The sequence below is a fragment of the Pseudophryne corroboree genome, chromosome 2, assembly GCF_028390025.1.
Source record: "Pseudophryne corroboree isolate aPseCor3 chromosome 2, aPseCor3.hap2, whole genome shotgun sequence".
NCBI classification, from domain to species: domain Eukaryota; kingdom Metazoa; phylum Chordata; class Amphibia; order Anura; family Myobatrachidae; genus Pseudophryne; species Pseudophryne corroboree.
The window spans coordinates 968593287-968615737 of NC_086445.1; the positions used below are offsets into that span (position 1 = coordinate 968593287).

Here is a 22451-nt window from a genome sequence, read left to right on the forward strand (position 1 = left end):
TCCTTCTCCTGCTAATGCTATGAAATAAAAATAATTACAGCAAAGCATTTTAGCCAGATAAATTTCCCATTTTGCAAAAAACCACACACTGAAGAATCACTACAGTTTCTGGCAATGGATTAGTTTCTGGCAGTGAGTGTTCCAAATCTATGGTTTGCAGTGACCTGTTACTGGTCTGTTACATAAACCAGAAGCTTTGGGATTGGCTGCTACAGAATGGAATGGACAGAAATCAATAGCACTGGGATGAAGCTGGTTGCTGCAGAATCTTGAGGCACTCAGAAGCATTGCTCATTAAGGGAAAGCAGGCTGAGCTTAACATGACTTACGACAGCAAGTGAGCATAAGCTTTAAAGAGGAGAGATGTGAAGAACACTCTTTCATTTCCAACAGGATCAGAACTCAGGAGAACAGGGTCGGACACCCTTCCACTTCTTTTGCCCAGTTTTGGTTATATTAGTTGTCTCCCTTTTTTGGCTGTGATATCTCTTTTTTTTTTTCATTTTTTTTTTTTTTGGAGGTTTAGATTATCATGCACCCAATTCTGTGCTCAAACATGTTCCTGTTGCTGCTTGTAAACATCGTATGGGGGCACAGCTATTCAGACACACGTGTCGTTAGTGGTGAGTAGTGAGGTAGCATGTGGGTTGTGTTCTGCAAACTTTAAACAGTGATGTTGCATGAGTTGGATCAAAGCTTCTGGGAGGCAAAGGGAAATCTGCTGTTACTGTATTTCAGAGTAAAAAATGTGAAAATAATGCAATCATTGTCACTGAATGTATATATAGAGAGAGAGAGAGAGAGAGAGCGAGAGATACACACACGCACGTATAAATGGATAATTTTCTCCAAACATATTATATTACCATGCAGTGTCAGATGAATGTATTTTATTTTTGGTTTTGAACTGTGTTGCTAATTGCTCCATGAAAATATATATTTTTTTTAATGCAAAATGTTATTCATATATAGAGGACGCTAAGAAAAAAAGTTCAGTCAATCACTAATTTGTGAAGATAAATATTGAGCCATAATTTTGCAATAGACTTATATCTTGAATAATGTTTTATTTCTGCCAAACAGACTTGCAAACTTTTTATTTACTGTAGTTACGGAAAAAGAGTAATAATAGGTAACACAAGTCAAAAAGTATTACTGTAATTAGTCATGATCAAATGTCTTTTAGCTCGGACCTTAAAAAGTCAGAGTGCAGTTGTTCTTGGACCCCATTTTACTGTATAATTGTTCTGGGGTCCCGTTCTGTGTACTGTATATTTGTTCTGGGACTTGAAAAAGAGCAATATAATGTATTGCGTATCTGACAACTGGGAGACCCCAAAATCTGCAATCCTATTTAGGGTCCCTATACACAAGTTACTGGACTAGGTAAAGCATTTGCAAAGATGGGTTACAGTATGTCAAAAGTGTTTTACAGAGTTGATTTGTATTTAACATGTGCTATATCAGCTACCTTGTCACATCTACAAATAAAGCTGAGATGTAACTTGTTATATGAGAAGAGACAATCTCTGTCTTGTAAGCTAACATTGCATAATGATATGACAGATATATGTGTTAATTCATCGCTTTATCACAAATTGCATAATACAATGCTAAAATAAGACTCTAATGAAAATAAATGAATATTTCAATTTGTGACGTAGCAAACTCACAGAAAACTCATGTTTAATAATTTAAAAGCACACACAGGCTTAATAATAAGTTATTATTACTTGACTATATTATCTACTTTTAATAGCACTGTATTGAAACATATATTTAACTAACTAAATAATTAAATAATTTAATAAATAAATAAATAAGCATACTGTATATAACCAACTCTGGAAACCCTGAACAAAAGAGCTTGCAGTCTAGATTATGGCATGATCATCGTATTTGTAATGAGAATACAGATGCACTTACAGTAATGTAACATTTGGTACAGCTGCTGTGTTAGATAACCATAATGCAAAGTAATTGAATGAATCCAGATTGAACTCTACCACTTTGGGAAGTTGATACAAGTTTCTGTATTACAGAGTACATGGCGTAGATTTGGCCACGTTGTGAGAGTCACAGAGCTACTGTAAATGGATTAATTAATAAACTGCAGAACGCAGCACAACTGTCAAGTGATGTCAGCTCCAATTTTAAAATATATTTGGCTAGCCCACAAAGCTCTATGCATAATGTATAGGTAAAAGTGAGGTATTGTAATGATCTACTGGCCATCATTTTAAATTAAGTGAATTACTAGCCAAAATCTCATTTCTGCAGCGCCATAGTAAAATATTGCCAATTTACTGAGGCCAGCACTGCAATTACTGTACCTGCACATTCCAAATCTAATATATTATTCTATAGCTAGAACTAGTAAAACCGAAGTGCAATTTTTGGGGGGTCCGCAGTCATTAGATTAAAAAAAATGCATTTTGATTTCAATGGGCCATTTTTCCTTTGATACAGGAAGAATTGTCCATTATGTTTTCATTGATAAATCAATTTGCTATTACAGGTTCTTGTTTGAAAACTAGAGACTCATATAGTACAGTTTTGTGGACTCCGAAGTTGGTGCAACAGAGATAGGCACTCTGTAGCTTCCCATCTGTTATAGCACTACAAGTCCCAGCATGCTTTGTGACATGTGACTCCGCAGCAGCTGAAGAATGGCAGATTGTATAAATATTACAATAGAAAATCAAGTATACATTTATTATTATTATCCTTTATTTATATGGCGCCACAAGGGTTCCGCAGCGCCCAATTACAGAGTACATATGCACATAATCAAAACAGGAAAACAGTGACTTACAGTTGAAGACAATTTAGGACAAGTACAGGGTAACTAAGCATAACTACACCAGTAAATGACAGAGATAAGTTCCAGGTGGCCAAAAAACTGCACGATTTGGGCAGTTTAGGATTATTAAAGTAAGAAAAGGATAAGCACATGAGGGAAGAGGGCTCTGCTCGTGAGAGCTTACATATATAGTATTTTATATAGAAAATACTATATCATAAAGCAAATATAAAAGTATTGAGTTTCAGGAAAGGAACGTTATTCAGTGTGAACACACTGCTGTTTCTTTAATCCCAGATGCACAGATACACTGTTCCCATTGGGCCTCATTTGCATGAAAGAATACAGACATTAAATACACTCACTAAACAACCAAAATCGTGTACATATGCAAAGTTATTATGTTGGAATAAAAAATAATAATCTGGAATACAGAAGGTATATGTAAATATTCTTCTCAAGTATACAAAAAGAGAAATTATCTTGGTAAAATCCTGTATGCCCACAAACCCATATAACATGCACTACAAATATTCCTCCACTGACATATGCTGCATGTTTCATGAGGGTGTGTACCTGGGTAAATCTAGAGAGGGGTACTAGGTGCCACCTGTGTGCGTGTCTAGCACTGTGTGCATGTCATTAACCCCCCTCATCGTTATATGTCCCCAATATCAACTGATTTTGTGCCCCACCCAATCTCCCCCTACATGACCATATTTCCAATCTGTTTCCCCCTGATTCAGGTGCTGTTGTACTAAGCATAGCTGTTGTTTCATTGGGAGCAGCAGCGATGCTTACATACGGTAATGCAGCAGGAGGCGTCTGGTATTAGTAGACACCTCCTGCGTGTATGTGTGATCCGAGAATGTACCATTGGATCACTCTGCAACACCATAGGCCGGCTGAGTAATCCTGAGGTTCTGCAGATTGACTGTGGCAGCTCCATCACTGTGGCCAGGAAATCTCCATCGGAAGATGGAGACCTTTGCCTTGGCACTCCCACAAAACAGGGGCATCAATCCTCTGTCTTATGAAACAATCGTCGCCTCCCCCCCACCCCCAAATGGCTGCAGACTGTCAATCAGGTGAAGTCTGCAGCCGTACTGTGTCCGTGGATGCCAATATCGGTACATTGCGGCAGGAGGATCTGTACGCTTTGGGGAGACGTCTGGGATACCAACATAGGATCTGGACGGCGAATCCCGGGGACGCCTGGTGTTACCATCTTTAACTTTGCTGTTTTGTCTGCTTATTCAGCGGACCATTTCCTTTGGTGAGAGACCACCCTTATCCCCAAGTGTTTTTAAAGTGATGTTGTTGTGAAATAAATAGTGTTGCACTATTGGAGGTTTCTATCCTTCTCTTTTTTCTGGCCCATCACCGAGGAGAGGATTATAAGGGGACAGAATCCAGACTGGTGTGATTCCAGCTCCTATGAAAACGTGTTTGTCTACTCTTAAAACGGTAAACATATAATTTAGGTACAAGACCCACCTAAAGATTTCCCATTTTTTAATCACTCTTTTACATACATAATACACTATGATTGTTTATTCTGTTTATCTTTCGTGAGCGCCAGTGGATTCAAATGGTATTCTCTTTTGACTGCATCGATTTATGAAGTGTTGGTGACACTTTCTTTTCCATTTTGAAACCAGGAGGCAGCAAATATTTGGCGCACGGTATTTTAGCAACTTTTTATTTTTGTGCAGCCGTACTGTGTACGTGGATGCCAATATCGGTACATTGCGGCTTTTCCGGTACAGCGACCGGACCTTACTCAGGCCCATTGTGCTGGATTATGTTTGTTATATAAAACATATAATATACCAGTACAACCATATGTCCAAACCATGCGATTTCATCAGACCAGTCTCATTTTTCATGCACTGTCCTACTATCCCACCTGCGGCCAACAGCGTCCTATGGGCGGTTGGGTGGCTGGGAGACACTGGTGCTGCAGAGCAGTGGTGCATGGGCATGTTGGCCATTCAGTCCTGAGAGGAGGTGGGGAGCAGCTGCCAGAGGCTGGGCTCACACCTAGTATGATGGGCAATCAAAGCGTGACATGCGGTTGCACCCCCTAAAAAGTGACCTACTCTCCATGAGGACATACCCACTTTTGAATTGCACACCACAGGCGTGTGCATAAAGTCACACTGCAATGCTATGTGCTCAGCCACTCCAGGTACAGTATGGAGATCATGAGGTAATAGGTACAGAGATCTGCTAATGTGCTGATACATCTTGTGGGTCATTCTCTGGCATTGTCATTGTGGTAATGCTGGTGGTACAGCTACATTTGCTGACTAGCACAGAGGAGGTGCCCAACGTCAAAGTATGCCTTGACCCTAAATGCACATGGATATGTCAACTTCAGAGGTGACCCTACAATCAGCCAATCAGAATCTGTTAGCTAGTGCTGGCTACATTCATTATCATCAGCAGCCTTACCATTTGCCCTCAGCGGCATCTACCCTCAGGGCTACCTGCTCTTATTCATCTGCAATTGATGCAGTATGTCTCTGACAGGAGTATCTGCGTCTCTGTACAAGTCTGCATCTATTTGAAATGACGGATAAACCCCTTCTATACTTGGCCTAAATTACACTTCTCCATTATTCCTCGGTCCCATCTATTCAATCGCGTAGCAGACGCTAATGTCTGATGTGAACAAATCTGCACTCAGGTGTGGCCTGTTTTGTGGGTATGAGCCAACTTGCGCATCTACCTACCTCTGAGACTTTCATGTTCTGTATTACAGTTTAGGGTCAGGGAAGTGCAAAATTAATTTTTCCTTGCTGAGCAAGTGTAGTATGCCTAGGGCCTAATTCAGACCTGATCGCAGCAGCAAAATGTTTCTCTAATGGGCAAAACCATGTGCACTGCAGGTGGGGCAGATGTAACATGTGCAGAGAGAGTTAGATTTGGGTGGGGTGTGTTCAAACTGAAACCTAAAGTGCAGTGTAAAAAAAAAAAAGCAGCCAGTATTTACCCTGCACAGAGACAATATAACCCACCCAAATCTAATAGGCCATACATATTCAGCGACCCAACGCCGAGCAGCCCGACGGCCGATACGGCAGACGTGCGACCCAGCAGCGGGGGAAAGGTCACTTCCCCTGTCACCCAGCTCCATAGCAGTGCATGGTAATATGGACGAGATTATCCATATTGGCTTGCACGCATAAGCGACGCGACACCAGCGATGAACGAGGGCGGGGCCGTGTATCGTTCATTGTTGGTGTCTACACACTGAACGATATGAATGAGTTCTCGCCTAATGTGTAGGGTCTATTACTTTCTGTGCACATGTTATATTTGCCACACCTGCAGTGCACATGGTTTTGCCTCAAGAGGAAGATTTTGCTGCTGCGATCGGGTCTGAATTAGGACCCTAGACTATGGATTACTGAAATGTATCTCTCCTTTGTGCTTCTGTGCACTTGGGTGAAACTGCAGTCAGACTGGCTCACCGAGTTTTCTATTATCCACTGCCAGTCCGTGTAAAGGGGGGTACTTACGGAGCGATCGCTGCTTAAAATCTAAGCAATCTGACTAGATTGCTTAGATTTTAAGCAGGATCGCTCCATGTGTAGCCCCCACAGCGATAGCGATGCGCAGCCCCGCGCATCGCTATCGCTGGTTCTAGATTGGCCTGCATGCAGGCTCAATCTAGCAGGTCGCTCATTTCACCCGCTGGGAGAAATGAGCACCCCCCCGTCTCCCCCCGCACGCTCAGCACACATCGCGCTGTGCTGAGCGGCGGGAGAGATGTGTGCTGAGCGGTTCGCTCAGCACACATCTCTCCCACATCGGCCAATGAGTACTGGCCTTTAGTCAGGACAATGTTTAGAGGCACCTGATCTCTGCACTGGCACATTCTTACATCTTATTGTGACATCAGAGGTGCCAATTGTATGTGAGGGAACAGGTGCAGAGAGCCGGTTGCCCAGCAATACCATGGTCAGTCAGTACTACTCTGGCCGCAGAACATGGGAGGAATGAGGCAGGCTGATGACTATTGTAAGGGCTTGTGTAGATGCATCTTATACAGTATTAGGCAGCCTCATTTGTGTCTGTTAGTTAGCATATGTGTTGTGGCTGGCTCACCTGGTACCAGATTGGTGCTGATGAAGAACTTTATCATTATGGTCGTCAATTTACCTGTAAAAAATAAAATTAAAATAAAATTAAATAACAGAAAAAAAAAAAGAAAAGTATCAGGTTTGTAAAAATAATGGATAACCTGTTTCATCCCCATTGAAGGTAGAGCCACCTGTAGTGCTTACAGCCTAGGCTAAATCAGGGGGACACAAAGCATGTGGTCCACTCAAAATTGCGGCTACTACCACTACACCATGCCAGCAAGGGTTCTAGGCTGGTTAGTGCGGGAATGTATTCCGTAGGGGATATGGGGCTCACAAAAAAATACCAGCTACCTGCTGATAGAACTAGAGCTATTTCCAAATCCATGGGCAGGGGTGTGAGTTAATTATTGGTAAAAGAATTCTAAAACGATCATTTGTCCCTGGTGCATTAAAGGTTCCAGCAAGCTCTGGCTGCCTTGTTCTACAAGCTACTTAAAATGAATGAATAACAAGTGGTATAATACTTCTGTATACAGTATATTGGGGTTTGCAGTGATAAGATGTCAGGACCCCAGATGTGTTAAAAAAACAATTGTAGGGCTCTGTGCCATAGATGGTGAAACATGGGATCTCCACCATCGATATCAAAATCATCAGCCACTGATGGTTAGTCATGATGGTTGTTAACCACTGAATGTCATCAGCCATCCCTACTCTTAATACATCCTTGTAAATATTCTAGTACAAATTAGAAACACATTAGTTCTGTACTATAAATTTGATTGGGGTATGTCCCCTTATAAATGTTATTTGCGTGCATGCACAGGTCACGTCCTGCGCGTGCATGGGCAGTTAATGCAGCCTGCCCGCATTAACTGCAAATGCCTCTGCCTGATTGACAGACAAAGGCTTTTGAGGGGCAGGAGGCATTTCGGGGCAGTGCCGTGGTAATGGGAGCGTGTCGACTGTGTTTGTAGGGCCGCTCCGATCTAAAAAAAGACGGCAAGACTCCTGCCATCGCAGCCAGGCTGTGCAGCAGGACACTTCCATAGTTTCTGCGACCATGCTCTAATTGCATTGCAATTGCAATTAGAGTGTGATCGCAGTGGGTGGGTAGCATGTTGGGTGCCTTGCCCTGCGATGGGCGGATCCCAGCATGCGACTGAAAGGATTGCAGATACTGCTAAAAGCAGAATCTGCCATATTTAGTGAATAAAGTCCTACATTCGGAATAGAGGCGTCTTTACATCAGTTACATAAGTCTGGGGACAGAAGAAATGGGGCTAAAAAATCAGAAGCCTGTTTATCAAACCAAACTGATAGAATTCTAAATTGCTGTACCTTCATTATATACAATTATTAAACACTTCTAGGAATACGGACTTTTAAAATCATACAAATGGATCTTACAGTGGAACAGTTCCAACAGCCTGTTCCTGGCTTGTGCTTTTATCCTGGGAAATTAGGAAAAAAAACGTTTTTGCTCAAGGACTGGACCTGCCTGTTTATCTTGGACCAACCAAGTTCATACTGTAGCTCCCAACTGTTCCAAGTTATCAGGACAGTATAAAATTGGAGGCTACAGGACGTGGGTCTCCCAACTGCCTGTCACATAACCGCTTCCCATGGCAAACATGCCATGCTGTAAGGTATGTGGCATTCAATGGGAGGTTTTAGAGGGAAGTGAGCCTAGGGCCACTGGGCAGTCCAGTGTGTTGAAAGTATACATCGGTCTTCTATAGCTCCATAAACCCTTCATGTGGGCAGGCCGTCACACACACTTTTATCCCAATTACCCAACAAGAAAAGAGAGGAAAAAATATATATTGTTTATAAATGATGATTCAAACATCAGCAGCCACTGCCTGTGCTTAACTGTCAATAAAGTTTTAGCTAGAAAACTACTTGTATATGGTAAAATATAAGTAGGGGAAACACAAAAGAACTACTACATACAGTATAAGATAAGAAGATAAGGCAACGTTTGTATGGGTCTCACAATACTGTAGGCATAGTTTTTACTTCACAAGTGCATACTAACCAATCAGCAAGTAGCTTTTATCTATCTAATGCAATTTCCTCAGTATCTGTCATCTATGACCCATAACAAGTAGAAACTTTCATAGCTTCATAGCTTTAACTGCTCCTATTTGTCCGTCAAGCAAATTTCTGGGTGAATGCCAACTTCCTTGATCTTTCTGCTGTCTTCAGCATTGAAGATCACCCTCTTCCCCTGCACATTCTACACTTCATCTACTTGTGATCATCCTTCCCTCGTTCACTTAATAATAATTATTTTATTTCTACAGTGCTCTTTCACCAATTGGACAGTATTGTACAACTTGGGATCAGGCCATATATCCTTAATTTTATTTCACATATGTCTTAGCAGTAATACCCAGGACCTTCAGTCACATCCTCCTTTATGTAAAGCACACATTTCAATATACTGTCATACCCAGGATTCGAACCCAAGACCTTCCATATTGCAGTCAGACTCCTAACTCAGGAGGTTTTTGCTTCTATATGAGAAGTATGAGAGTATTTTGATGTCTGTTTTAAATAATGGAGTGTTTGTCTGAAAGTGCTTAAGGATGTGAGCGGGAGTTGGGGAAAGGGGAGGGGGGAGGGGTTTGGGGCAGGTGATGCCGGGGATTAAAAGTTGCAAGTGAGACTGGTTAAAACAGAAAATTGACAGGTGCTATAGATGGGATCCGGTCTGAAGGTCGACACTGTCTAGGTCGACAATGTTAAGGTCTACCACTATTGGCCGACAGTCATTAGGTCGACATGGTACCTTGGTCGGCATGTTCTAGGTCGACAGGTCGAAAGGTCGACACATATTTTCACATATTTTTTCTTTTTTTGAACTTTTTCATACTTAACGATCCACGTGGACTACGATTGGAATGGTAATCTGTGCTGAGTGAAGCGAGCAATGCGAGGGGACATGGTGCACTAATTGGACTTCCCAGTCACTGTACGGAGAAAATGACACAAAAAAACCATGAAAAACTCCTGTCGACCTTTTGAACTGTCGACCTAGAACCCCTGTTGACTTTCCAACCCTATCAACCTAGTGCCTGTCGACCTATAGTGGTCTTTTTTTTTGGGAAAAAGGACACAAGGTCCAAACAGACACTGCACAAGTGAATGGATGAAATTTTGAGGAGATATTAATTATGTAACCAACCAATTCAGGAAAATTCACAATAAAGGCCAAAAGGCCATCGCAAGAGTCAAATGGGGTTGGAGGTGCGCCACTAAGCTATTTAATAGTATTTTTTGGGGTGGGGGTTCTTAGTGTGAGCCACTAGTGGGCTCTCCACTAAAAAAGTGCTTATTGTGTGGCGCACTCTTTTATGAAATGATTATTGAATATTAAAAATTCATAAATCTTTATTTCATTATTTTAAAAAAAAATATATATCACAGAAAACAGGTATTTTGTCCTATCTGATAGCCTTAAAGTGCAGAAAGGAAAATAAGTGTTAAATAAAAGTATCAATACTCAATGCACAATAATATATAATGCAGTAAACTTCTATCTAAACCGATATTTAGAAAGAAAGACTGTTATTATAATGAAGTTAATAAAGCAGCCGTGAAATATTTTGTAAACTTGGTCAGTGCCAATAGGCTACTGTTTGGCTCATATGAGACACTAATTGTTGATACAATAATTCCTGTGTGGTAGTTATTTATGTGCTCTTTATTAGAGGAATATCTTTACGCACCCATGTATATACACTTAGTTGGTCCGCAAATGATTACCAGAGATGTTACTACCAGGAAAAGATAGGGGGAGGGAAAAGAGGTAGGGGAGACACTGAAAACTACTGTGTTGGTTTTTGTAACATATATGCACCCTTTGCATCAATCCACTTGTTCAGGATTGTAGCAACAGTGTTAATGTAGTTTGCTACAAATTCCACATCCACAGTTTAGCAACAGATGGTTAGACACCCAGTGCCAGAGAACAGATAATTGTTACACTGTCTCAGGCACTGTTTAAGTGTCCAGAATGGAAAAGACCTTAATTATTGCTGGTCTAACCCGTCTAGGACTCCTTTTTCAGGTACAATTACACAAGTATCATAATACAATATACCCATTGATTTGCTCTATTGAGAGCTGGGTATGGGAAGGTAAAATGACAGATTAAAGTTATATATATCCGTATTACGATATTTTATATCCAAGGTACAAGTAAGAATAAAAAGTAGCCCCAGGTGTGTGGAAACAGATTCCCTTTCTGCTTTTGTCCCATGTGTCCAATTTGGGCAGTGAATGGGAACAATGAGAGCAGGGAAGAGCCGTCCACCTGGGACTAGAAGGATAGAATAGTGCGGGCTGCTTCTACTGTCTAAGTTTGGTATCCCCCTCCCCTGTTGCATGGGAGCATTGCAGGGGGGCCGATAGATACCAACCTATAGATGAGAGGGCAGCCCTGAGTACCTGGTATTGAGCCTGTAGGGAATCCTGTTGGAGGGTGTGTGATCCGTCAGTAGAACCAGCTGAAAAGGGAATGGCTGGAGCAGAATGGCAGGTCAAGTGTCTCCAGTGTTTGGTATCCGAGTGACAAATCTGTGCTGATTGAAACAAGTTCTCTGTTTCACAGACCACTGTGGGAAGTGGGTGCCGGATCAGATGATTTCTAACTCTCCGTATTGGTGAATCATAAAGGTCCCACTGTGAAAAGTCTCCCTGTTACTGGAGCCGCTGCGGGTGATGGGCGCCGCGTCTGGTAGTGTCTGTACCTCCGTGCTAGTAGCTCGTCCGTGTCCCGCTATTAGTGGTCTCTGACTTACTTGAGCCGCAGCGGGAGGTGAGCGCCGGGTCGGATGATTTCCGAACCTCCGTGTGATTGACGCGTCCACGTCCCGCTGATTACGTTATGGATGACGTACGTTTCACTGTGTGCTTGTTCACATCCGTAACATGGTGGGAAATGAAGTTCTATTTAAGGGAGTGATGACTTAAGTGATAATTGATTAATTGTATGTTCACCTGGATATGTTAGTCCCTAAATTGCCCAATTTAGGGACTAACATATCCAGGTGAACATACAATTAATCAATTATCACTTAAGTCATCACTCCCTTAAATAGAACTTCATTTCCCACCATGTTACGGATGTGAACAAGCACACAGTGAAACGTACGTCATCCATAACGTAATCAGCGGGACGTGGACGCGTCAATCACACGGAGGTTCGGAAATCATCCGACCCGGCGCTCACCTCCCGCTGCGGCTCAAGTAAGTCAGAGACCACTAATAGCGGGACACGGACGAGCTACTAGCACGGAGGTACAGACACTACCAGACGCGGCGCCCATCACCCGCAGCGGCTCCAGTAACAGGGAGACTTTTCACAGTGGGACCTTTATGATTCACCAATACGGAGAGTTAGAAATCATCTGATCCGGCACCCACTTCCCACAGTGGTCTGTGAAACAGAGAACTTGTTTCAATCAGCACAGATTTGTCACTCGGATACCAAACACTGGAGACACTTGACCTGCCATTCTGCTCCAGCCATTCCCTTTTCAGCTGGTTCTACTGACGGATCACACACCCTCCAACAGGATTCCCTACAGGCTCAATACCAGGTACTCAGGGCTGCCCTCTCATCTATAGGTTGGTATCTATCGGCCCCCCTGCAATGCTCCCATGCAACAGGGGAGGGGGATACCAAACTTAGACAGTAGAAGCAGCCCGCACTATTCTATCCTTCTAGTCCCAGGTGGACGGCTCTTCCCTGCTCTCATTGTTCCCATTCACTGCCCAAATTGGACACATGGGACAAAAGCAGAAAGGGAATCTGTTTCCACACACCTGGGGCTACTTTTTATTCTTACTTGTACCTTGGATATAAAATATCGTAATACGGATATATATAACTTTAATCTGTCATTTTACCTTCCCATACCCAGCTCTCAATAGAGCAAATCAATGGGTATATTGTATTATGATACTTGTGTAATTGTACCTGAAAAAGGAGTCCTAGACGGGTTAGACCAGCAATAATTAAGGTCTTTTCCATTCTGGACACTTAAACAGTGCCTGAGACAGTGTAACAATTATCTGTTCTCTGGCACTGGGTGTCTAACCATCTGTTGCTAAACTGTGGATGTGGAATTTGTAGCAAACTACATTAACACTGTTGCTACAATCCTGAACAAGTGGATTGATGCAAAGGGTGCATATATGTTACAAAAACCAACACAGTAGTTTTCAGTGTCTCCCCTACCTCTTTTCCCTCCCCCTATCTTTTCCTGGTAGTAACATCTCTGGTAATCATTTGCGGACCAACTAAGTGTATATACATGGGTGCGTAAAGATATTCCTCTAATAAAGAGCACATAAATAACTACCACACAGGAATTATTGTATCAACAATTAGTGTCTCATATGAGCCAAACAGTAGCCTATTGGCACTGACCAAGTTTACAAAATATTTCACGGCTGCTTTATTAACTTCATTATAATAACAGTCTTTCTTTCTAAATATCGGTTTAGATAGAAGTTTACTGCATTATATATTATTGTGCATTGAGTATTGATACTTTTATTTAACACTTATTTTCCTTTCTGCACTTTAAGGCTATCAGATAGGACAAAATACCTGTTTTCTGTGATATATATATTTTTTTAAAATAATGAAATAAAGATTTATGAATTTTTAATATTCAATAATCATTTCATAAAAGAGTGCGCCACACAATAAGCACTTTTTTAGTGGAGAGCCCACTAGTGGCTCACACTAAGAACCCCCACCCCAAAAAAGACCTATAGTGGTCGACTGAAACATTGTCGACCTAGAACCTGTCGATGCAATGAGCCACACCCGCTGTAGATATGTATATACGGCCGTCGCTGGGCAACGACAAGAAGAATGAAGAAAGCTATCGCTGCCGCTATCACAAGAAGATTGACAGGAGGAAGGCATTCCGGGGCGTCAACTTACCATTTTCTGGGAGTGGACCAGTGCTCGTAGGCGTGTCCAGGCGTTTGCAGGGCGAGTATCTGATGTCAAATCCGGGACCTGACAGGCTGAAGACATCGCAGTGGGTGAGTAACTCCAGAGCTACTCAGAAACTGCACAAAATGTTTTTGCATAGCTCGGCTGCACAAGCGTTTGCAGCCTTGCTATGCACAAAAACCCTCCCCCATAGGCGGCATCTAGTTGATCGCACGGCCAGTAAAAAGTTGTTGCGTGCGATCAACTCGGAATGACCCTCATAGACCTGTCATTTTAATCAGCAGAGTCTGCTTGTATGTCTTATTTGCATAGCGATGCGAATAAGATGCACTTGCCACAAGAAAAGACGCCCGATGCTAATATAGTTGCACAGAACCTGTCAGCTCACTCATGCCAGGCATCTCGCTCTACGTGGTGTATTGAGGCTATATGTACAAGGACACATCTGTATGTGTGTATGTGTGCAGTGTTTGTATGTGTGCTGTGTTTATATGTGTGCAGTGTCTGTATGTGCAGTGCTAGTATGTGTACGTTGAAGATATATCATTTTTTTATTTTTTGAGAAGGCGGGCCTCCAATAATATTGCGTCTAGGGGTGGCCTGACACCTAAAACCCTCGGGGAGTGACGGCTTGGGATAATCCACCTAGTGCCTAACACTAACCACCCTTAGTGCCTAACACTAACACTCCGCCTCTGTGCCCTAAACCCCCAAACAGAACCACCATACTCAACTTCGGGATTTTGGCTGTCACTCACTGGGTGCCGGTCTCCTGAGTAATCTCTGGATTGCAATAGCCGGGATGCTAAATGCATCCTCCCACAAATAGTGGACAGCTTTAGCTAGGACACCCCCCCTCCCAATTTAAAATCTCTCTGCACACTGTAAATCTGCCCCACCTGCAGTGATAATTTGCTCCTCATCGCTTGCTCCCAACTGCGAATCAGCCCCTGTGTGTGTATCCATGTGCTGTACAAATTGCAGCTATTTGCCTTCTTTAATAATATAAATATAGAGTGAATAAATCCTGTATTTGTAGATAAACAGCTTTAGGTGTCTCCTGCAGACAGCTGTTGGCTGCAAATGTAAATCTGCTACATTTTTCTACCTCGACTGCAGTGATGTACCATGACATCATAAAGAGCCAGAAGTGATGATAATGCACTTTACAGAGATGCAATTACTTTAAGTATATATTGGGCAGGAAAGATGCAAGCTAATCTTGTTATCTACCATTTAACAACCAGTGTATTAATCATAGCCATTATACCTTAATGACTTCTGCTTACTGCATTCTGTTTTCTTTTTTTTTTAAGACAGCTGCTATTTATATTTATATGAACAATTGCAAATCCTTTTACTCCTCTATTACAAATCTATAAGTGCTCTTAGAGTTGCGCGTAGTGAGATTGTAGAATAAGACTCTGCTTGGCAAACATCCTAGATATGATCTATGCTTGATATTCTGTAATTCCATGTCCCTCTTTCTTTTGGTTGTCTCTATTGCCTCCAAAAACTGCCACTGCTGACACTAAATACAACAATAGTCCATTGATGTTGTTATTGCAGTTCTCTGTGATGTTAGAAAAGGTGAAACCAACTTCTGGCATAAATTTGGTCGCTCAACTTTTCCATGTGGAAGATGGTAGAAAGTGTTTGTAAATTATGGGCCTGGAGAAGAGTGGAACATATATATATGTGTGCTACGTGATCTAGGTTAGCACAGATCGCTAAGCACACATCGCTACACACCTCTATACACACAGCGATGTGTGCTGAGTGATCTGTGATAACGAGTTTTCTTTTCTAGGTGATCTGTCTAGATCTTGCCTGCATGCTTGAATGATATGAGCCGGCGTTAGCGACGCGTGGGGCCCCGCATTGCTATTGCAGGAATGTAGTTATGAGGAGACCGTCAGTCACAATACCGGCACGTACATCCCAGACCCTCACTATCCCGACGGTCGGCATGCTGACCAACAGGGACTATTCCCACTTGCGGATCTCGCCACCGATCGTGCAGCGTGGAGAGCGCAGCAAGCCCGCAAGGGGCTTTGTTGCACTCGACCACCCCTGTCGGCCATCTAAATGCCGGGATCCCACTGTTGGTATTGTGACCGGCGGTCTCCTGACCCCCGATCACACATACCCAACCCGTATCGCTATGGGGCATACACTCGGAGCGATTTGTGCTTAATTTATAAGCGATCTAGTCAGATTGCTTAGAAAATAGGTAAAAATCGCCCGAGTGTACCCCCATCAGGGTCATGGCCTAATCATGGAGATGTGGTCACGCACACATACCTCCCCCCCCAAACCCCCCCCCCCCCAGTGATGCAGGTGGGGCCATGCTCCCTCCTCGGCCAGCCGGCCACCCTGTGCCCTGCCCACCTGGAGTCTTGGGGGAACACTAACTGTTTCCATCTAAGGGGCTGTGCTGCTGTTACTGTGTCCATCTAAGGGGCTGTGTTGCTGTCACTGTGTCCTTCTAAGGGGCTGTGCTGCTGTTACTGTGTCCATCTAAGGGGCTGTGTTGCTGTCACTGTGTCCTTCTAAGGGGATGTGCTGCTGTCACTGTTTCATATAAGGGGCTTTTCTGTCGCTTTGTCCATCTAATTGGCTGTGCTGTGTCCAGTCCCCTTAGTCTAATTCCATCTTGGTGGTGCTGCACTGATTCTGCAGGCCCCACCCACTGTATTCACAGTGTGACTCCATATTTGTCAGCAAAAAAAAATAAAAAAAGTAAAAAAATAAATAAATTATATTTATGTTTGTACTGTGCACCGCACCCCAGTACGGTGTAGTATTCCAATGTGTGTGTGTGTGTGTGTGTGTGTGTGTGTGTGTGTGTGTGTGTGTGTGTGTGTAAAAAAACAGTCTGACTCCACACAGTGTGAGCTAAGCTGCCAGTTAAAAATAAGAATAAAACAATATTGTTGTATAATCTGTACTGTTCTGTGCACTGTACTTCAGTAAGCTGTAGTACCCCAGTGCAGATGCGTAAAAGCGGTCTGGCTCCACACAGTATGAGAGAAAGCTGCAAGATAAAAAAAGCAAAAAACCCCCACATATTTTGTTGTATAATGTCTTTGTACTTTTCTAAGCACTGAACCCCAGTTCACTGTAGTATCCCAGTGTGCGTGCTTAAAAGCTTGAGCCAAGCTACCAGTTAAAAAAAAAAGATAAAAAAAAATAGAATGTTATATAATTTGTTTGTACTGTCCTGTGTACTGCTCCCCGGTATACTGTACCCCAGTGCACATGCGGAACAGCAGTTTGACTCCACACAGTGTGAGCTGAGCTGCCAGTTAAAAAAAAATAATATATATATATATATATAGCTGTATAAGTTGTTTGTACTGTTCTGCGCACTTCACCCCAGTATGCTGTACATCAGTGCATATGCAGAAAAGTGGTCAGACTCCATGCAGTATGAGCTGAGTTGCCAGTTAAAAAATGAATAATGATTGTGCTGGAGTGGACTTGATCTCACCATAAAAATTCACATACTGTAACTAGAATTTTTTTTTTTAGAAAAGGGCACCTCCTGGTGAAATAAAATAAGAAACACCACCTGTGCTATAAATGATAAAAAAAAGTGTAGTGACCCCGTAGCATATTTCCACGGGCAATAACTGGGATAAAAAATAAAAAAAAACATGGAACATAGTGTAATCCAATTAAAAATAAACAAACTTCTGTCCATGAATTATAAAAACATCACGTACAGGAATAAGAACAAATAATAGTGCTTATCTGATCACTCCTGATGAAGTCATAGGATGGCCTATACAGCTGATCTGACTAAACGCCTTAACATTTCTTAACTGTATGTGTGTTTCTTAATGCCACTGAAAAGTGTACAATTATTATGCTGCCCGCCTCTCTGCTCCATCTCCTTTTCATGCCCGAGTTCTGACACTGTCACAGGAGGGGGAGAGGACACTGCAAGCTTTAATTGAAAACGTCCCTCCCAAAATGGCCGCCACCTCAGAGGAGACAGTTATTAAAGTTACTAGAGGAGTATCCTCTAGTATCTTTTTTTAATATACAATTTTATTATGATTTTATATAGAGATGAGCGGGTTCGGTTCGCCGAGAACCGAACCCTACCAAACTCCGCGTGTCAAACACGGTACCGAGCCCGGCTCGGTTATTCCCGCCTGACTCGGAAAACCCGAATGAGGCAAAATGTCATCATCCCACTGTCGGATTCTCGCAGGATTCGGATTCCATATAAAGTAGTGATGTGCAACGGAAATTTTTCGGGTTTTGTGTTTTGGTTTTGGATTCGGTTCTGCGGCCGTGTTTTGGATTCGGACGCGTTTTGGCAAAACCTCCCTGAAATTTTTTTGTCGGATTCGGGTGTGTTTTGGATTCGGGTGTTTTTTTAAAAAAAACCCTCAAAAACAGCTTAAATCATAGAATTTGGGGGTCATTTTGATCCCATAGTATTATTAACCTCAATAACCATAATTTACACTCATTTTCAGTCTATTCTGAACACCTCACAATATTATTTTTAGTCCTAAAATTTGCACCGAGGTCGCTGGATGGCTAAGCTAAGCGACACAAGTGGCCGACACAAACACCTGGCCCATCTAGGAGTGGCACTGCAGTGTCAGGCAGGATGGCACTTCAAAAAAATAGTCCCCAAACAGCACATGATGCAAAGAAAAAAAGAGGCGCAATGAGGTAGCTGTGTGACTAAGCTAAGCGACCCAAGTGGCTGACACAAACACCTGGCCCATCTAGGAGTGGCACTGCAGTGTCAGACAGGATGGCACTTCAAAAAAATAGTCCCCAAACAGCACATGATACAAAGAAAAAAAGAGGCGCACCAAGGTCGCTGTGTGACTAAGCTAAGAGACACAAGTGGCCGACACAAACACCTGGCCCATCTAGGAGTGGCACTGCAGTGTCAGACAGGATGGCACTTCAAAAAATAGTCCCCAAACAGCACATGATGCAAAGAAAAAAAGAGGCGCAATGAGGTAGCTGTGTGACTAAGCTAAGCGACCCAAGTGGCCGACACAAACACCTGGCCCATCTAGGAGTGGCACTGCAGTGTCAGACAGGATGGCACTTCAAAAAAATAGTCCCCAAACAGCACATGATACAAAGAAAAAAAGAGGCGCACCAAGGTCGCTGTGTGACTAAGCTAAGCGACACAAGTGGCTGACACAAACACCTGGCCCATATAGGAGTGGCACTGCAGTGTCAGGCAGGATGGCACTTCAAAAAATTGTCCCCAAACAGCACATGATGCAAAGAAAAAGAGAGGCGCAATGAGGTAGCTGTGTGACTAAGCTAAGCGACCCAAGTGGCTGACACAAACACCTGGCCCATCTAGGAGTGGCACTGCAGTGTCAGACAGGATGGCACTTCAAAAAAATAGTCCCCAAACAGCACATGATACAAAGAAAAAAAGAGGCGCACCAAGGTCGCTGTGTGACTAAGCTAAGCAACACAAGTGGCCGACACAAACACCTGGCCCATCTAGGAGTGGCACTGCAGTGTCAGACAGGAAGGCACTTCAAAAAAATAGTCCCCAAACAGCACATGATGCAAAGAAAGAAAGAAAAAAAAAGAGGCGCAATGAGGTAGCTGTGTGACTAAGCTAAGCGACCCAAGTGGCCGACACAAACACCTGGCCCATCTAGGAGTGGCACTGCAGTGTCAAACAGCACATGATGCAAAGAAAAATGAAAGAAAAAAGAGGTGCAAGATGGAATTGTCCTTGGGCCCTCCCACCCTTATGTTGTATAAACAGGACATGCACACTTTAACGAACCCATCATTTCAGCGACAGGGTCTGCCACACGACTGTGACTGAAATGACTGGTTGGTTTGGGCCTCCACCAAAAAAGAAGCAATCAATCTCTCCATGCACAAACTGGCTCTACAGAGGCAAGATGTCCACCTCATCATCATCCTCTGATTCCTCACCCCTTTCACTGTGTACATCCCCCTCCTCACAGATTATTAATTCGTCCCCACTGGAATCCACCATCTCAGATCCCTGTGTACTTTCTGGAGGCAATTGCTGCTGGTGAATGTCTCCACGGAGGAATTGATTATAATTCATTTTGATGAACATCATCTTCTCCACATTTTCTGGAAGTAACCTCGTACTCCGATTGCTGACAAGGTGAGCTGCTGCACTAAACACTCTTTCGGAGTACACACTGGAGGGAGGGCAACTTAGGTAGAATAAAGCCAGTTTGTGCAAGGGCCTCCAAATTGCCTCTTTTTCCTGCCAGTATACGTACGGACTGTCTGACGTGCCTACTTGGATGCGGTCACTCATATAATCCTCCACCATTCTTTCAATGGTGACAGAATCATATGCAATGACAGTAGACGACATGTCAGTAATCGTTGCCAGGTCCTTCAGTCCGGACCAGATGTCAGCACTCGCTCCAGACTGCCCTGCATCACCGCCAGCGGGTGGGCTCGGAATTCTTAGCCTTTTCCTCGCACCCCCAGTTGCGGGAGAATGTGGAGGAGCTGTTGACGGGTCACGTTCCGCTTGACTTGACAATTTTCTCACCAGCAGGTCTTTGAACCTCTGCAGACTTGTGTCTGCCGGAAAGAGAGATACAATGTAGGTTTTAAAATCTAGGATCGAGCACGGTGGCCAAAATGTAGTGCTCTGATTTCAACAGATTGACCACCCGTGAATCCTGGTTAAGCGAATTAAGGGCTCCATCCACAAGTCCCACATGCCTAGCGGAATCGCTCTGTTTTAGCTCCTCCTTCAATGTCTCCAGCTTCTTCTGCAAAAGCCTGATGAGGGGAATGACCTGACTCAGGCTGGCAGTGTCTGAACTGACTTCACGTGTGGCAAGTTCAAAGGGTTGCAGAACCTTGCACAATGTTGAAATCATTCTCCACTGCGCTTGAGTCAGGTGCATTCCCCCTCCTTTGCCTATATCGTGGGCAGATGTATAGGCTTGAATGGCCTTTTGCTGCTCCTCCATCCTTTGAAGCATATAGAGGGTTGAATTCCACCTCGTTACCACCTCTTGCTTCAGATGATGGCAGGGCAGGTTCAGGACTGTTTGCTGGTGCTCCAGTCTTCGGCACGCGGTGGCTGAATGCCTAAAGTGGCCCGCAATTCTTCGGGCCACCGACAGCATCTCTTGCACGCCCCTGTCGTTTTTTAAATAATTCTGCACCACCAAATTCAATGTATGTGCAAAACATGGGATGTGCTGGAATTTGCCCAGATGTAATGCACGCACAATATTGGTGGCGTTGTCCGATGTCACAAATCCCCAGGAGAGTCCAATTGTGGTAAGCCATTCTGCGATGATGTTCCTCAGTTTCCGTAAGAGGTTGTCAGCTGTGTGCCTCTTATGGAAAGCGGTGATACAAAGCGTAGCCTGCCTAGGAACGAGTTGGCGTTTGCGAGATGCTGCTACTGGTGCCGCCGCTGCTGTTCTTGCTGCGGGAGGCAATACATCTACCCAGTGGGCTGTCACAGTCATATAGTCCTGAGTCTGCCCTGCTCCACTTGTCCACATGTCCGTGGTTAAGTGGACATTGGGTACAACTGCATTTTTTAGGACACTGGTGACTCTTTTTCTGACGTCTGTGTACATTTTCGGTATCGCCTGCCTAGAGAAATGGAACCTAGATGGTATTTGGTACCGGGGACACAGTACCTCAAACAAGTCTCTAGTTGCCTGTGAATTAACGGTGGATACCGGAACCACGTTTCTCACCACCCAGGCTGACAAGACCTGAGTTATCCGCTTTGCAGCAGGATGACTGCTGTGATATTTCATCTTCCTCGCAAAGGACTGTTGGACAGTCAATTGCTTACTGGAAGTAGTACAAGTGGTCTTCCGACTTCCCCTCTGGGATGACGATCGACTCCCAGCAGCAACAACAGCAGCGCCAGCAGCAGTAGGCGTTACACTCAAGTATGCATCGGAGGAATCCCAGGCAGGAGAGGACTCGTCAAACTTGCCAGTGACATGGCCTGCAGGACTATTGGCTTTTCTGTGTAAGGTGGAAATTGACACTGAGGGAGTTGGTGGTGTGGTTTGCAGGAGCTTGGTTACAAGAGGAAGGGATTTAGTGAACAGTGGACTGCTTCCACTGTCATCCAAAGTTTTTGAACTTGTCACTGACTTCTGATGAATGCGGACCAGGTGACGTATAAGGGAGGATGTTCCTAGGTGGTTAACGTCCTTACCGCTACTTATTACAGCTTGACAAAGGCAACACACGGCTTGACACCTGTTGTCCGCATTTGTGTTGAAATAATTCCACACCGAAGAGCTGATTTTTTTTGTATTTTGACCAGGCATGTTAATGGCCATATTCGTCCCACGGACAACAGGTGTCTCCCCGGGTGCCTGACTTAAACAAACCACCTCACCATCAGAATCCTCCTTGTCAATTTCCTCCCCAGCGCCAGCAACACCCATATCCTCATCCTGGTGTACTTCAACAGTGACATCTTCAATTTGACTATCAGGAACTGGACTGCGGGTGCTCCTTCCAGCACTTGCAGGGGGCGTGCAAATGGTGGAAGGCGCAAGCTCTTCCCGTCCAG

At 43.6% G+C, this 22451-nt stretch overlaps 1 protein-coding gene across 2 annotated transcripts in view; it reads left to right on the forward strand.

Moving 5' to 3' along the window:
* The first annotated feature begins 238 nt into the window (after positions 1–238).
* CHODL (chondrolectin) overlaps positions 239–22451 on the forward strand; it is a 208523-nt gene continuing 186310 nt past the window's right edge. Inside the window, exon 1 of one of the 2 annotated variants that reach the window (XM_063950488.1) lies at positions 239–623. In XM_063950488.1, coding sequence (XP_063806558.1) covers positions 533–623 — 91 coding nt within the window. In that variant the 5' untranslated portion in view covers positions 239–532. The remainder of the gene's footprint in view (positions 624–22451) is intronic. The other variant, XM_063950494.1, reaches the window with a different exon arrangement.